Source organism: Polypterus senegalus, chromosome 12 (assembly GCF_016835505.1).
Source record: "Polypterus senegalus isolate Bchr_013 chromosome 12, ASM1683550v1, whole genome shotgun sequence".
NCBI classification, from domain to species: Eukaryota; Metazoa; Chordata; class Cladistia; order Polypteriformes; family Polypteridae; genus Polypterus; species Polypterus senegalus.
In genome coordinates, this window is record NC_053165.1 from 137,105,284 (window position 1) to 137,122,136 (window position 16,853).

At 37.3% G+C, this 16,853-nt stretch overlaps 1 protein-coding gene across 2 annotated transcripts in view; it reads right to left on the reverse strand.

Moving 5' to 3' along the window:
• otud7a (OTU deubiquitinase 7A) overlaps window positions 1–16,853 on the reverse strand; it is a 539,312-nt gene that overhangs the window by 78,049 nt on the left and 444,410 nt on the right. For both annotated transcript variants that reach the window (XM_039773581.1, XM_039773580.1), the window contains one exon: window positions 4,909–5,036. In XM_039773581.1, coding sequence (XP_039629515.1) covers window positions 4,909–5,036 — 128 coding nt within the window. The remainder of the gene's footprint in view (window positions 1–4,908; window positions 5,037–16,853) is intronic.

Here is a 16,853-nt window from a genome sequence, read left to right on the forward strand (position 1 = left end):
CTTTAATATATTGTAATTTGTTGTAAGACGGGGAAGGAGAAAATTTAATAGAGTGGGCCAGTGGTTTGTAACTTCATTACTTGTATATCCTTTCGTTTTTGTTGGTCTGAAACTACATTTATGAATCCTCTGAAACTGGGGATAATAAGTGACAGGAACAAAAATACAGACTAAGATGGAATTGGCCTGGAGGGCATGAACAAGCCGTGGCTGGAAAGGAGGCTGAGTCGTGCCTGAGCTACTGCATTGGCAACTACAGGATTCCTTTAAATTAAGAATGATACAGTGGCTTAGTTTCTCTCTGCCATTTTTCATCCTGAGGAGAGGTATCTCTACTGTACCATACATGCTTGATGCCAGGCCATTACTCTCTCTCTCTCTCTTCCTCTCTCTGTGATCAAAGGTCATGCCAGACTACAGACCACTCAGCATAGTAAGACAGAGAGCCACCTGGCAGTAAGCGTATGGACACAAGATGAACTGCTACTTAAGCTGTATTATTTTATGAACACTCATTGTACTCTGCTATTTTGGTCATATTATCTATAATGCATGAATAAATGTGTAACTTTCTCTCCTGTCCATTTTAGTGCTCTGTCTTGTTGCCATAACATAACCTAAGTGGCCACAGTAGAAACGTAGGGTACTTTGTTTAGGTCTGCATAATAAAGAGTATAAGGGGGAGAATAAGGTCACCCTAGGACCCTACCACAACAAAGCAATAACATTAACAATTGTTGTTTATCATAGTAAACTCTACATTACTATCGTGATCTAGACTTTCTTTTGGACTTTTACAGCCTTTTCCTTAAGGTCTAAAAATAATGGGAGATATCGTTCTGGGAGTGTATTGTTTTAGGGGTTTAAAATATGACAAGGGATTCAATGGTCAGATTATATATATATATATATATATATATATATATATATATATATATATATATATATATATATATATATATATATAAATTAAAGGTACACTTTTTAATCAGAGTACAGCATCAAGTCAATGAAACTTATGGGATGTTGATCTGGTCAGGTAAGTAGCAGAGGGAATTGTTAATCAGTTTCAGCTGCTTTGGTGTTAATGAAATTAACAACATGTACACTAGAGGGACAACAATGAGATGACCGCCTAAACAGGAATGGTTTAACAGGTGGAAGCCACTGACTTTTCCTGCCTCATCTGTTTTCTGCCTATCTGCATCCGGATTGGCCTCACTATATACTGTATATACTGTATATATATATATATATATATATATATATATATATATATATATATATATATATATATATATATATACACTGCTCACAAAAATTAAAGGAACACTTTAAAGAAACACATTAAATACATCAGATCTCAATATGAAGTTGAATATCTATACAAATAACGATAGGGCAATGTCTTAGGAACAAAAGGATGCCAAGTCTTTTAATGGAAATAAAAGTTTTCTGCCTACAGAGGGCTCAATTGTGTAGACACCCTAAAATCAGAGTGAAATGAAGATGTGGCAGGCTAGTCCATTTTTCAAAAACTTAATTTCTGCTACTCAAAATGCTTTTCAGTATCTTGTGTGGCCCCACGAGCTTGTATGCATGCTTGACAACGTCGGGGCATGCTCCTAATGAGACGGATGGTGTCTTGTGGCATTTCCTCCCAGATCTGTATGAGGGCATCCCTGAGCTGTTGTACAGTCTGAGGAGCAACCTGGCGGCGCCTAATGGACCGAAACATAATGTCCCACAGATGTTCTATTGGGTTTAAGTCAGGGGATCGTGAAGGCCATTCAATTGTTTCAGTTCCTTCATCCTCCAGGTACTGCCTGCATACTCTCGCCACCTGAGGCTGGGCATTGTCATGCACCAGTAGGAACCCAGGACCCACTGTACCAGCGTAGGGTCTGACAATGGGTCCAAGGATTTCATCCTGATACCTAATGGCAGTCAAGATGCCGTTGTCTAGCCTGTAGAGGTCTGTGAGTCACTCCATGGATATGCCTCCAAGATCATCACTGACCCACCACCAAACCGTCATGCTAAACGATGTTACAGGCAGCATAATATTCTCCATGGCTTCTCCTGACCCTTTCACGTCTTTCACATATACTCAGGGTGAACCTGCTCTCATCTGTGAAAAGCACAGGACGCCAGTGGTGGACCTGCCAATTCTGGTATTCTATGGCAAATGCCAATCGAGCTCCCGGTGCTGTGCAGTGAGCACAGGGCGCAGTAGAGGATATTTGGGCCCTCAGGCAACCCTCATGAAGTCTGTTTCTGATTGTTTGGTCGGAGAGATTCACACCAGTGGCCTGCTGGAGGTCATTTTGTAGGGCTCTGGCAGTGCTCATCCTGTTCCTCCTTGCCCAAAGGAGCAGATACTGGTCCTGCTGATGGGTTATGGACCTTCTATGGCCCTCTCCAGCTCTCCTAGAGTAACTGCCTGTCTCCTAGAATCTCCTCCATGCCCTTGAGACTGTGCAGGGAGACACAGCAAACCTTCTGGCAATGACACGTATTGATGTGCCATCCTGGAGAAGTTGGACTACCTGTGCAACCTCTGTAGGGTCCAGGTATCGCCTCATGCTACCAGTAGTGACACTGACTGTAGCCAAATGCAAAACTAGTGAAGAAACAGTCAGAAAAGATGAGGAGGGAAAAATGTCAGTGGCCTCCACCTGTTAAACCATTCCTGTTTTGGGGGTCATCTCATTGTTGCCCCTCTAGTGCATCTGTTGTTAATTTCATTGACAGCAAAGCAGCTGAAACTGAATAACAACTCCCTTTGCTACTTAACTGACCAGATTAATATCCCATAAGTTTCATTGACTTTATGCTATACTCTGATTAAAAAGTGTTCCTTTAATTCTTTTGAGCAGTATATATATATATATATATATATATATATATATATATATATATATATATATATATATATATATATATATATATAGAAGTGAAGGTCTGTGATATGGTTTGCATATTTGTAGTTGGAGATCCACAAAGGGAGAGAATGAGTAATTTTTCATTCCTGAGCAATATATAGCAAAATAAGGCGGGTTGGAGGGGGCAGGTGAGTGTGTGTCTGTGTGTGTGTGTTGTTTTGAGGGTAATGAGGTGGGGTTAGGATGGTGTTGGTATTGCCTTTGATTCTCGTATGTCTAATCATTATCCTCTGATGATGGCTCCTGGCAGGAGCTGAAAGCTCGGGAATAAAAAACTACTTTATGATACGTGATTCATTCTCTCCCTTTGTGGATCTCCAACTACAAATATATATATATAATTTTTGATTTAGAATGTTTTTGAAAACATTATTTTTGAAATCTGTCATCCCATGGCACCATTTTATTTTATTATGGGCCCAGTGATTGTTTCCTGTTTGTGATGCAGGGCTGCTGCAAGGCAACTAGGACTATATGATGCATGTTGTGTTTTCCATATAAAGGTCAGAGTCATACACTTCTTAAATGTCCAAGATGGTGGATAAATCAAAACAAACAAAAAAAAAAAAAACAAGTGTTATTATCTATGGCTATTTTTTTTCTGTTCTCTGACTTTGATTTACATCTTGTGTTTAGCTTACACTACATGTAATTTTCTGGTTATTGGCTCTATCACTGCAAATCTCGATCTACAATTTGATCTCATGTCCTGTTTTTCTTTATTTAATTCCTTCCCGCCCAGTTATGGCTTTGGCTGGTTATTATAATCACAGTCCATCTTATCTTAAAAGACGCTGCAAACAAACCAGTCTTTAATACATTAGGAAACGTTTAAAGATTTTTAATGTACTCAGAATCTTGGCCCCGGTACTGTCTGTGTAGTGTCTGCAGTGTCTCCTTGTGAGCCTCTGGGTTTCTTCTTGTATCTTAAAAACTTGGATTGTAAGTTAAATGGTGACTCTGAAGTGACCCCAGATGAGTGAGTGTAAAGCAGGTATATGTATTTGTGTGGGTGTGTGCGTGTGTGTGTGTGTGTGTGTGTGTGTGTGAGTGAGCATTTCCTACAATAGGATGGCTTTTCTTCCAGGGTTGGTTGGTTGGGTAGGCTCCACTCTACAATTTATGCTATGTAAGCTTTGACATTAGTGACGCCTTTGTCCAAGGCTACTTACAACATTTATGATCTATTGGTTCCATTTCTGTTGGTTTATCCAATTGGAGCACAGGAAGGTCAGGTGAACTGTTCATGGTCACACAGTGTCAGTAATGGCATTTGATCCTTCAACCGCAGGGCTTGATGTCCAAAGCCCTAACCACTACACCAAGCTACACCTAACTCAGAAGTAAGGCTACACCTTACTTGTAATATCAACTGACTTGTACAGTCTCCATTTTGGTCACCAAAATCAATTTGCAGGTGTTCTGTTTTAATGTGTGTTTAACATAATTTGTACTTTCATGTAATTTTATTTTAGCTGTAAGATTGTCTGCACTAAATGAAAAGTGCTGCATAAAAATAAAACTGAATTGGTGAAATTAAGGGAAAGTGCATTCAAAATGGGAACCAGGAAGCACTAGTTCATATAAATGGTTAAGTGAATGTCAAATGATTCATTGAGTCATGTAATGTAAGGGGCAAACATGGCAGATCTAAAAAGTGTGGATGAACTATTGTTGAAATGTTGCTATTAGAAAATGAAAGAAGTTTGAGGAACACTTCTTGTCTATGAAATTTTTGATGTTCTTATGAGATCTGCACACTGTCAAAATTGTAATTGTAAAAAAAATGCTGAATGTGAGTTGCTGATAGCTGCATGATTTTCTGAAAAAGTTATGATGTTTTTCATGATGAAAATGGCCATCACTGAGTGTCTTTGCAGCTGAAATTTGATACTTTTTTTTTTAAAGAATTACACAAGATCTCAAGCTTTGTAAAGTAAGCATAATAAAAAAGTGAACTTGCCTTCTCCCCCTGAATCTCTCAGCATGGTATCTGCTACAACCACTATGGGCCGCCGAAGCACATGAGCCAACACAAAAACATGGAATTCTTCCAGGCTTTCATACACTGGATCTTCTGAATTGTCAACCCTGTGAACAAACAGTAAGAATCCATTATTCATTTCTAATTATACCAGTGTATAGGATACTCTTCTTCTTGGCAAAGCTCTAAATTTTTACTATTAACAAACATCTCAAACATTATTTTGTTTGCTTCTGATATTAGATAGATGTGAATGGTATTAATGCATTGAATACCAGCCATGCCACCTGCACTTCAGAACAGGTCAGCCACCTGAAGCTAAGCATGCTTGGGCCCAGCAAGTATTTGTATGGGAAGACCATCTTGGAAAGGCTTGGGTTGCTGCTGGAAGAGGTGTTGGTGAGGCCATCATGGGGTGCTTACCTTGTGGTCTGTGTGTGGATCTAAAGCCCCAGAACAATAATGGGAACACCATGTTGTAAAAATTATTGCCATCCTTTGGATGAGATGTAAAACAGAGATCCTGACTCTCTGAAGTCATAAAAAATTCTTGGGCATCTTTAGGAAAGAGAAGGGTGTAACCCACTATCCTGGCTAAATTGCCCACAACAACCTGGTCATTCTGGCACCCTAATCCCCTCTTGTTTCTATTAACTATTTTTCTCTCTCACCACTTCACCACATAATAGCTTGTGTTTGGTGAGCATAAGGTGGATGCTACACATTGGTGGTGGATGAAGTGATTCCTTACTGTCTATGTGAAGCACTTTATTTAGAAAAAGTGCTATATAATGTAATTAATTATCATTATTTAATGTTTTATGCCTACACCAAGTTTATTTGGGACTACTCAAATCAAGCAGTTTTTCTGACTCTTCTAATCTTCGAATTGACAGTTTATTATATTTTAGACATTACAGAGATCTGTTTTGATAACAAGCTCCACTTTCTTTCTGTATGAATATACAGTGGGATGCAAAAGTTTGGGCAACCTTGTTAATAGTCATTATTTTCCTGTATAAATTGTTGGTTGTTACGATAAAAAATTTCAGTTAAATATATCATATAGGAGACACACACAGTGATATTTGAGAAGTGAAACGAAGTTTATTGGATTTACAGAAAGTGTGCAATAATTGTTCAAACAAAATCAGGCAGGTGCATAAATTTGGGCACCACAAAAAAGAAATGAAATCAATATTTAGTAGATCCGCCTTTTGCAGAAATTACAGCCTCTAAATGCTTCCTGTAGGTTCCAATGAGAGTCTGGATTGTGGTTGAAGGTATTTTGGACCATTCCTCTTTACAAATCATCTCTAGTTCATTCAGGTTTGATGGCTTCCGAGCATGGACAGCTCTCTTTAACTCACACCACAGATTTTCACTTATATTCAGGTCTGGGGACTGAGATGGCCATTCCAGAACGTTGTACTTGTTCCTCTGCATGAATGCCTTAGTGGATTTTGAGCAGTGTTTCGGGTCGTTGTCTTGTTAAAAGATCCAGCCCCTGCGCAGCTTCAGCTTTGTCACTGATTCCTGGACATTGGTCTCCAGAATCTGCTGATACTGAGTGGAATCCATGCGTCCCTCAACTTTGACAAGATTCCCAGTCCCTGCACTGGCCACACAGCCCCACAGCATGATGGAACCACCACCATATTTTACTGTAGGTAGCAGGTGTTTTTCTTGGAATGCTGTGTTCTTTTTCCTCCATGCATAACGCCCTTGTTATGCCCAAATAACTCAATTTTAGTTTCATCAGTCCACAGCACCTTATTCCAAAATAAGCTGGCTTGTCCAAATGTGCTTGAGCATACCTCAAGCGGCTCTGTTTGTGCTGTGGGCAGAGAAAACTTCCTCTGCATCACTCTCGCATACAGCATCTCCTTGTGTAAAGTCGCTGAATGGTTGAACGATGCACAGTGACTCCATCTGCTGCAAGATGATGTTGTAGGTCTTTGGTGCTGGTCTGTGGGTTGACTCTGACTGTTCTCACCATTCGTCGCTTCTGTCTATCCAAAATCTTTCTTGGTCTGCCACTTGAGCCTTAACTTGAACTGAGCCTGTGGTCTTCCATTTCCTCAATATGTTCCTAACTGTGGAAACAGACAGCTTAAATCTCTGGGACAGCTTTCTGTATCCTTCCCCTAAACCATGATGGTGAACAATCTTTGTCTTCAGGTCATTTGAGAGTTGTTTTGTGACCCCCATGTTGCTACTCTTCAGAGAAAATTAAAGGAGGAGCGTAACTTACAATTGACCCCCTTAAATACTCTTTCTCATTATAGGATTCACCTGTGTATGTAGGTCAGGGGTCACTGAGCTTACTAAGCCAATTTGAGTTCCAATAATTAGTTCTAAAAGTTTTGGAATCAATAAAATGACAACGGTGCCCAAATTTATGCACCTGCCTGATTTTGTTTGAACAATTATTGCACACTTTCTGTAAATCCAATAAACGTCATTTCACTTCTCAATTCTCACTGTGTGTGTCTCCTATATGATATATTTAACTGACATTTTTTATCGTAACACCCAACGATTTATACAGGAAAATAATGACTATTAACAAGGTTGCCCAAACTTTTGCATCCCACTGTAAATACAGTAAAATGGCACTAATTTTAAATTAATTTAACTATAAATATGTAGTCTGAAGTAAGGGAAAAAATAACCAATGATGACATGCACAGTCCCATCCTGACACACAGCTATATTTCTTTAAAGTGCTTTGCTGTTGGACATTTCTTCCACAAGGAATATCTTTGATTGCATACCACCAGCTATCATCAAAACCCTTTTTCCTTGAATGGCTTGTTCTTAGGGGATGCTGCTGAAATATCCCATTTGAAACGTTCAATCGAGAAGGACAAGGCCCAAGAGAGCAATGACCCTTGACTGCCTCTCTTCAAAAGCAGGCTGGAAAAAGTGCCTGTGCACAGTGACACAACAGATGCAGATTAATGGCTAGCCTGAAGCTACCATTCACTCTTCTAATCATTTTTCCAAAGGTGTTCTTTTTTTCCCCCTGTGGTCAGAGGGTGTGCAGTAGAGAAAGGTTACTTTGATGAATCTCACATCTCAGTTACATTGCTAAACCAGCGCAACAAGATAAATCACTTCAGAGCTCTGAGCTCTTTACTTTCTTTTTTTCCTTTTTCTTGGAAAGAAGACAATTTTGGTATTATAGAACATGGAAATACAGTATAGCTTTAATTAATCAAACATTAGCTAAGTAATAACTGACAAACTTGGAAAATTATTAGGTAGAACTGGTGATGCTAGGGTTATAAACAGAAAACTCGAGTGCCTTTTTTAGATTAGATAAACATTATTAATCTCATGGGGAAACTGAAAGGCATACAGCAGCAGAAACGTAAAAAATATGAATATAGATTTATATGACAGATAATACAGCCAATCAGTCAACCAATAAACAAGTAAAAATGAGCTTAATGAGTACATTGGGTGGAAGCATTGAATTGCCTGATAGCAGTGGATAGAAAAGCCCCCCAGAGTTGCTGGTGGAATGAGCCTGTGGCTAAAAATAATGATATATTTTATTTATATAGTGCTTTTCTCATGCTCAAGGAGTGCACCAAAAGAGCGCCGCCTGGTGGGGATGTCATGATGGCATTCAATTTTGCCATTATTCTCTTTTCCACAACAGCTTCCAGTGTGTCCAGGGTTGGACAAGGCTTTCTTCATAAGTTATAAATGTTAAAAAAAATAATAATATATATATATATATATTCCAAGAAAATAATATCTCATCATGCTAGATTGATAACATTTTAATTGTCCTTAAGGAGAAATTATAACTTAACAAAGGCTCAAGAAAAATATAAATATAACAAGCCACGACCCCCAACATACTCAAGAACTTCAAGATTAGATAAGAAGCAAACTGCTGTCATCTGATAGTAGGTTTGTAGGTGGGATTACGATAATAAACGGACATAGAGGATCTCTATGTGTCAAAATTGTTGAAATATTATTAGTATATTTAGAGAATGGACAACAAGATACAAATCGAATTTAGTATAAGTGTGTGAATAAGTGTTTTCAACAATAGACTGGTGACCCACTTAAAGCTGGGCCTGGCACAGTGCTTGGGGTTCTTCTTTGGCCCCAAGTGAGTGCAGTATTGAGAAAAAGCAGTTTAGAAATGTGTCCATCGGTGGCGGTTTATATTGCAGGGTAACACCCTAAAATATTTTAAAAACTACTTAAATTAATTAGGTAATGTGAAAAAATCATGAAATAAATTTGTTTATTTGTTCAACATGCTTGGTGTAAGCGCAAGTCAACATGCATTAAAAATTGGCTCCGACTTGTATTTGTTTAATTTCTGTGTGAGTTAAAAATGAAAAAAAAAATCTGTGTGAATATTTGCTTCTAGAGTGAAGGATGCTGGCCAAATGAGTCTATGGAAGTCCTTGATGTTTTGGCAAGCAGTTGACTGGAGGCTGTTCTTTAATTGGTTGCTTTCAGATTTTTCTGGGGGCACAGCTCTCTGTGCCTCAGACACTCCCACATTTATCGGCAGCAAATTAGTATCATTTTAGGTTTTTTAATCTAATGTGATTTGACAATCATTGATACACTATGTCATGTGGACATCAGTGGTCCACAATTAACACCCGCCAGTATGTAACAGATGAATGAGCCTGACTTGAAGAAGAAGAAGAAGAACTTCAGAAATCAAAGAAAATTTGGCTATTTCTTTAATGAAACACCTCTTCATAGATTGTTCAACTAAAGAGAATAAAAACGATAAAGACCTTGGACTGGACAAACCTGAATTCAGCAGAAGGCAAGTGATCGAGGACAAGCTTACACACTGACTTTTTCCAACTCTTGTTATGAAAAACTGTAAACTAACTAAGACTATACAGAAAGAGCAGGTCTTTGTGTGTGTGTGTGAGTGTATTACTTGCAAGGAGATCAGTTCCTGAGTTTTTAAGGCTGCTTTTAGGGCTATTTTATGTAAGTGACCACTTCTCCAAACCATGCATTAAAAAGGTTGAGAATGCTGTGGTGTCTAAGCCTGTAATGTAACAACAGTTGCCTCAATAACTAAGGGCCTTCCACGACAAGTAATCACAGAGACAATTTAATGCAATGCTAAGAAATGTTATTTATTTCAGTTAATAGAAACTAAATATTAATAAATACAAACAAGAAAAATATTTGCACACAACTTGACAATAGACTTGGGATATTCTGATTCAGGTGGTTTTTGATTCTTGAAAGCATTTCAAAAGCAGTCTTTGGTGCTCTTGTTCCATGATGCTTAGTTTTTTTCTTTTTCATATTGTGCACAAAAAAGATCTAACCTGGCATCCGAAAATGTGAACAAGCTTGTGTGCCTTAGCAACTGGTTGAATGTTAAGAAGGAAGAATAAGAGTGATAGTGGCCTTGAGCATTGTTACAAACATGCCCAAAATATTGTTTTGTTTGTCAGACTTTTAGCAACAAATCCTCTGAGAATTATTTCCAGTATATTACGGTACTATTATTTTTATAGCTGATCTAGTAACTGTACATGCTTCCATAATTCATAGTGTACTATAGTGCTAAACATTGTCCTGTATAATTACAAAACATTCAAAGAATCTGTCTTTTCTTTTTATACACTGTGTGTTTCATTCCCTTAGTGTTCTTTAATAATAGGCCTACCGTTTGTTAAGGTCATGAAGGTTAAGAAGTTATCTGAGCAAGAGCTCAAGAAAGAGAAAAACACTCACTTGACACTGTTGTTCACTATAGGCTATTATTGGTGTCTATAGTTTGGGTGCTATCATGCATCATTGCAAGGCCACACTTTTAGTTTTCTTCTTATAATAGCCAAGAAGGATAGATTTTTGTTTTAACAGCTGGGTCTTTGAATTTGTGTTACATTGCTGAGCAGGGTTTTTATTAGATAGATAGATAGATAGATAGATAGATAGATAGATAGATAGATAGATAGATAGATAGATAGATACTTTATTAATCCCAAGGGGAAATTCACATAATCCAGCAGCAGTATACTGATACAAAGAAACAATATTAAATTAAATAGTAATAAAAATGAAAAAAAATTGAAATAAAATTAACGTTAGCATTTATTCCCCCAGGTGGATTTGAAGAGTCGCATAGTGTGGGTGAGGAACGATCTCCTCAGTCTGTCAGTGGAGCAGGACAGTGACAAAAGTCTGTCACTGAAGCTACTCCTCTGCCTGGAGATGACACTGTTAAGTGGATGCAGTGGATAATTTATGATTGACAGGAGTTTGCTTAGTGCCCGTCGCTTTAGAAGATCCCCCTCATTTGGCTGCTGACGGTCAAGTTCTATAAACTGTCTTATTTGGGTGAAATTTTATTCGTCCTCCTAGTTTCATATAAGCCGACCAACACATTTCTGGCTATGCTACTACTAATAATAATTCTTTACATTTATAAAGCTCTTTTCTCACTACTCATAACGCTCTGTGTAGGCAAAATTACAGTTTGTATATGTGTTTTTTTTTTCTTTTCTCCTGAGCTATGAAGTGCTGATTCCGTTTATCCCCCCAAAAACTATGCCTCCACCCAGTTTTTTTTTCACCATCCGACACTGGCATCCATGATAAGTGAGTCTGCAATGGCTTGGCTTTCTTCTACTGCACCTACTGCTGCTGGGGTATTCATTCAAGCATATCATGCACTTAGGTGGTTACTTTATTTTAAATGTTTGAAGCGCCGCACGAGATGCAGATGCAGATCGAGCAAAGAGGAGGTAAAAAAAAAACTGTATTTGTTTACCATTGCATCACCGTTTAAGAGTGCGTTTCAGAGGAGCGACCGCATCTCCTTTGGATGTATTCAGACCCTCTCTTCACAACACGAGTGGCAGAGACGTGAAGTGGCTAGCGTGTTACACAGGCCGGGGTGGTTGGCAAGAGAAGCAAGCACGGGGGAACCCCCTAGTGTGTGTGTGTGTGTATATATATGTATATATATATACCAATTTCATATTTAATCTTAAAATATATATTTGAACTAAACACATAAATGTTTCATTATACTGAAAGATAGGTTCACATATTTTTTCACTATATTGCAATACATTTTATTTTAGTAAGGGTGCTTAGTTGTGTAATTATATTTTCAGATTGCAAGCTTGCAAGAATTTAGTTTTGTTATATGATGATCTGATTTTCCTTTTCTCTTATTCTAACAAACTGCAGTACATTCATAATTCTGATGTTAGAGTTCTCATTTACACCAAGCCCTGGGAATATATTACACCAACTATGAGGGAATTACGTTGGCTCCCCAGTGAGCCTCATATTCACTATAAAACACTGTGAGAGTACAATGGGCGTCAGAGCCTTCTGTGTATCAGCTCACCCCGTGGAATGCTCCTAGAAGTCCAGTCACTATGTGTGCTTGAAAAGAGACTTAAAATTGATCCAATTAATAAATCTTTTGTATAATATTTTTTGTTATCCTTTTATGTATTTTAACTATTTTTGGTATGCTTTGTATAACCATCTTGGGCTGTGAAAAGCATGTTATAAATAAATTTTTATTATTACTATTATTATTATAATCCTATTTCACTCTTGCTTTTTAACCTGTTTGTAGTTTTTTATTATTTTAAAGAGCTTTTGTCAACTTTTTAGCTGTTTTAAATGTGCAATATAAATAAACATGACTTGTCTATACAGTTTCAACTAAGTGTAGAAATACCTACCCATCCAAAGTTGCATCTTGCTTCTTAATGTAAGCATTTAATAGAATATTTATCAAAGATCACCCTTTATGACATTTTCTTATTTGACTAAGGAAAAAGAAAATGTTTCACAATGTTGAAGTACACAAAAAAGCTGCAGCATGCCAAACAACACTTCCAGCAGCAGTTGCACTGCAATGCCCCATTCAACATGCCCAGTGTCATATGGTGTGTGTACTAGCAATTGACTGGCACCCTGCCTCTGAGCTAGTTTAAGTACGTGGGTTCAATTCAGTGAATGGATGTGATACTAATTTAATGACAAAAAGTTAATGGTGTAAAATCTCCTTTGCTTTTTACACTCTTGAAGATAACACGGTAAACGAGATGTTAACAATGCAATTTCTATGTAGTGTATGATGGTCAAAGTTACTGTAAATCATTTTTCAGTAAAGAGGATTGTTGACAAAGCAGACCAATGTATACACAACTGTCAATTTTCACATGTACTTGAAGACGGCCATCTGTGACTTTACCCATGTTCTGTTTGCGGTGGGGGGGGACTTGTGGTGCCATGCTAAATGCAACAGAATAAAGCTAAATCCATTGGCGACTGAACACAACACAAAGACAACTCTCGCCCAGTAAGAAGCACAAACTAAACTCGCGTGCAGTGCAGATTTGAAATGGAAAGTAATGGGGTGCTATTAAAGAATGCAGTGAGGCTGAAATCAGCTTAATTAAAAATAGACCAAAGTGAGAATAAATGTGGAGCACTGGACAACAAAGGAAGCCAAATGGAAAAGATCTAGCTGCATCACACATGGCTGAGAGAAAACACTAAGAAGCAGTTCATTGTGAATGATTAACACAAAATCCCAAAATAGCAGTCAGCACTGATTCATGTAGATCTATATATTCATAAGCAGAAATATTACTTCCCACTGAGTTCAGTTACAGCTCTTTGATTTTAATGTAATGCTACTGTATATTTAATTATAACATGTTTATTTTAAAAGGGTGACACAGAGGGTAGTAATGCAATTATTCTCATCCTGGAAATTTTCATAGTTTTTATTATTATGATGATGATTATTATTATTATAGTGTATTCATAAGAATTACTTTTAAACACCTTGGAATCACTTAAATTTTTTTTTTTTGGTTGGCACGAAAAAACTCCACTTATGACATCTTGATATCTAGTTATGTAAGATGTCAAGCTTTTTGGGGTTCCCTCTCTATTTTTGGCAGTCTAGCCCTCCCGAAAATCATGCCATTTTCAGATATTTTGTGCAAGAAATTACACTCTTATTATAAAGAGTAAACCAACAGGTGTTTTCAACAAAAATGAACAGGAGTTGAAGTTCTGCATGCCACATCAACTGACCCAAGGGGATCACCCCCTTAATGGGATACGAGGGGTCAGGATTAGGGTAGGAGAGAAGTCATGCTCGTTTAAATATTTAAATTTAAAATATACTCCACCACCAAGAATAGAAATCACACTAAAACAAATATTCATTTAAGATGCTCTAAAATAGTTTACTCATAAAATGCTGTAGTTCTTATTACGAGGGGCAGTTCAATTAAAAGCAGGAACTTTCATGCTATGTCCTTATAAAGAGTGCAAGGTAGACATGACGTATTGGACAAACACATGCATATTTGAACTTGTCGTTAGCAGTATTAGCTGCTCCCCCTTCCTGTCAGTTGTAATTAACATGCAGGAGGTACGCAGTAGTGTTACACAGTAAATTATTATTATATTTCATTCCATCTCAGATTTATTCAAGACTTAAAAATCAGTTTGGGGATGAGTGTCTCTCTCAGTCTAGAGTGTATGATTGGTGCAAGTCATTCAGAAAGAGACTATCATCTCTTCATTCCACTTAAGGAATTTTTAGGAGGGAAGAAATTCAAGTTGAAGGAGGAGGTTATTGACACTGTGGAAGAAGGTCAGATTGTAGTCAAAAGACTTCTACTCTTCTGGGATTAAGAAGCTTCCTGAACACTAGAACCAAGTGTATTGCAGTGGCAGGAGACTACATAGAAAAATAGTGTGTGAGTCGTTTCATTGTAGTCAATAAATAAAGTGCAGCTCATAAATTCTTTTTTATAGTTAAACGCCCCTTGTACATTAACATATATCTTAAACCCCACAGTGGGTTCAAAAAGAGTGCTCCCTAGAGGAAGTAATAAAAGCTGTAAATAAAACAGATAAAAATATATACTAAAAATAATGTTTAGATATTTAAATTCAAAACATCATCAATCCTGATAAATAAAATGAGCATTAAATTTAGAGTTTAAATTAGATTTCAACTTGAGGATTCAAGAGTAATTTTCAAAAGGATCAGAGTTAATCTTTTCAAAAAACTTTAAAAAAAAAATGGGAATCAGTAAAGTAGGTATGCTATATAGATCATGAATATAATCATATTTTTGATATTTGCTTCTTTACCGGTGGTCCCAGCCCACAAAGAGCCAGTCGCAGAAGGCTAAAAATGACAAATGTCAAACATAAGCATGTGGGGTATCCTTTTAGACTTGATTTATGAATATCGTGTTATCTTTTGATTCTTTTCTAACCCTCTACCAGAGGATGAAAAATGATACATGTCTATTACAAGTGAGAATATTTACACTCTAAACATTCAAATCGAGGCACACTATTTAATATTTCAAGTATTTGATGTGACTATTCTTTATTATAAAGTAAATCATTCTATTTCTGCTTAACACAGTAAGTAACACTAACCTTAGACTTTTTTTGTAATTAATTCAGACCAAGTTGGAGAGATCTGTTTTCACTTTGACATTAAAAAGTCTTTCTGTTGATCAGTGTCAAATACGCCATATTAAATTCACTCTGGTTCAATGTTGTTTAAGCTTTTAAGGGGGCGAGTACTTTTCAAAGGCACTATACAGTGGAACCTCGGGTCACGACCGCTCGCCACTTGATTTGGTCGTGACCTGAAGTAATTTCCCCTATAGGATTGTATCTAAATACAATTAATCCGTTCCAGACCGTACAAGCTGTATGTAAATATATATTTTTAAAGATTTTTAAGCACAAAAATAGTTAATTATACCATAGAATGCACAGTGTAATAGTAAACTAAATGTAATTTAGAATCTAAAAAAATAACACTGAGAAAATCTTGAACAGAGAAAACTAACATTGCAAGAGTTCACGCTACAGCCTTACGAACCGCTCGCTGTAAATACTTTTTTTAATGAGTTTTAAGCACAGGGAAAAAAAATGAAAATTTGAAAAATCCTTAATTTATACAAAAGCTAACCTTGCATGAGTCGAGTTCTGGCATGAAGGAAGTGAGCAGGAAGCTGGGTGGAGAGGAGATTACAGTTTTGAGGTAAAGTCCTCTACGCGATGCACGTCTGACCGAGAATAATGTACTGTACAGGGAGAGACTGAACATGTGCGGAAATTATCGGCGCGTGCGAACCGAAAGGGAAACTGGCTTGTTCGTCACCCGAGTGTGTGGTCGTGAACAGATGCAAAAGTTTGGCGAACTCTTTGATCGTAACCCGATTTGTACGTGTTCAGTGACTGTACTTAATTTTCCCTTTCATTTCTTTAAGGTCATGGTGCTTACATGGACTGGCGATTCCAAACTGGATCCACATGAGTGCCAGTGTAGGTGTGGGTCTTATAACAGACTGGCACCCTGTCCAGGGCTGTTTTCTGATTTGTGTCCAATGGTGCCGACATAAGGTCTAGTCCCCTTAACCATGAAATGGATGTGAGACTGTTATGTTTATTTAAAAATAGCTTATGCTGATTGCAATTACAACAAAACAACATGTAAAAGAAATGCAATGCTTTTTAACATTTTTGACTTTATAATTAACATCAAAAAGATGAAAACAGTATGACTGGACACAACATTAATTACAGTGTTTTAATTAAAGAGAAAAAAAACTTCTAGATTTAGTGAATCTAGTAAATACCACAAGTCATGAGAAAATTAAGTGAAAATCATTTTATTCTCTTAGCAATTACCTAACAGCAGGTTTGGATGACTGAGGGGTCTTTCTTTATTAGTCTTAAACCCCAGCTTAAAAACACTTCTGATGTAGTCCCAGGTGTTGGTCTCATGTCTTTGTTAGGGAAAGAACCGCTTCCCCTGCAGTATGTTCATTGTATTATTTTTCAAACATGTAAGATATCCTTCATTTCAAATCTCCTGTTGAGGG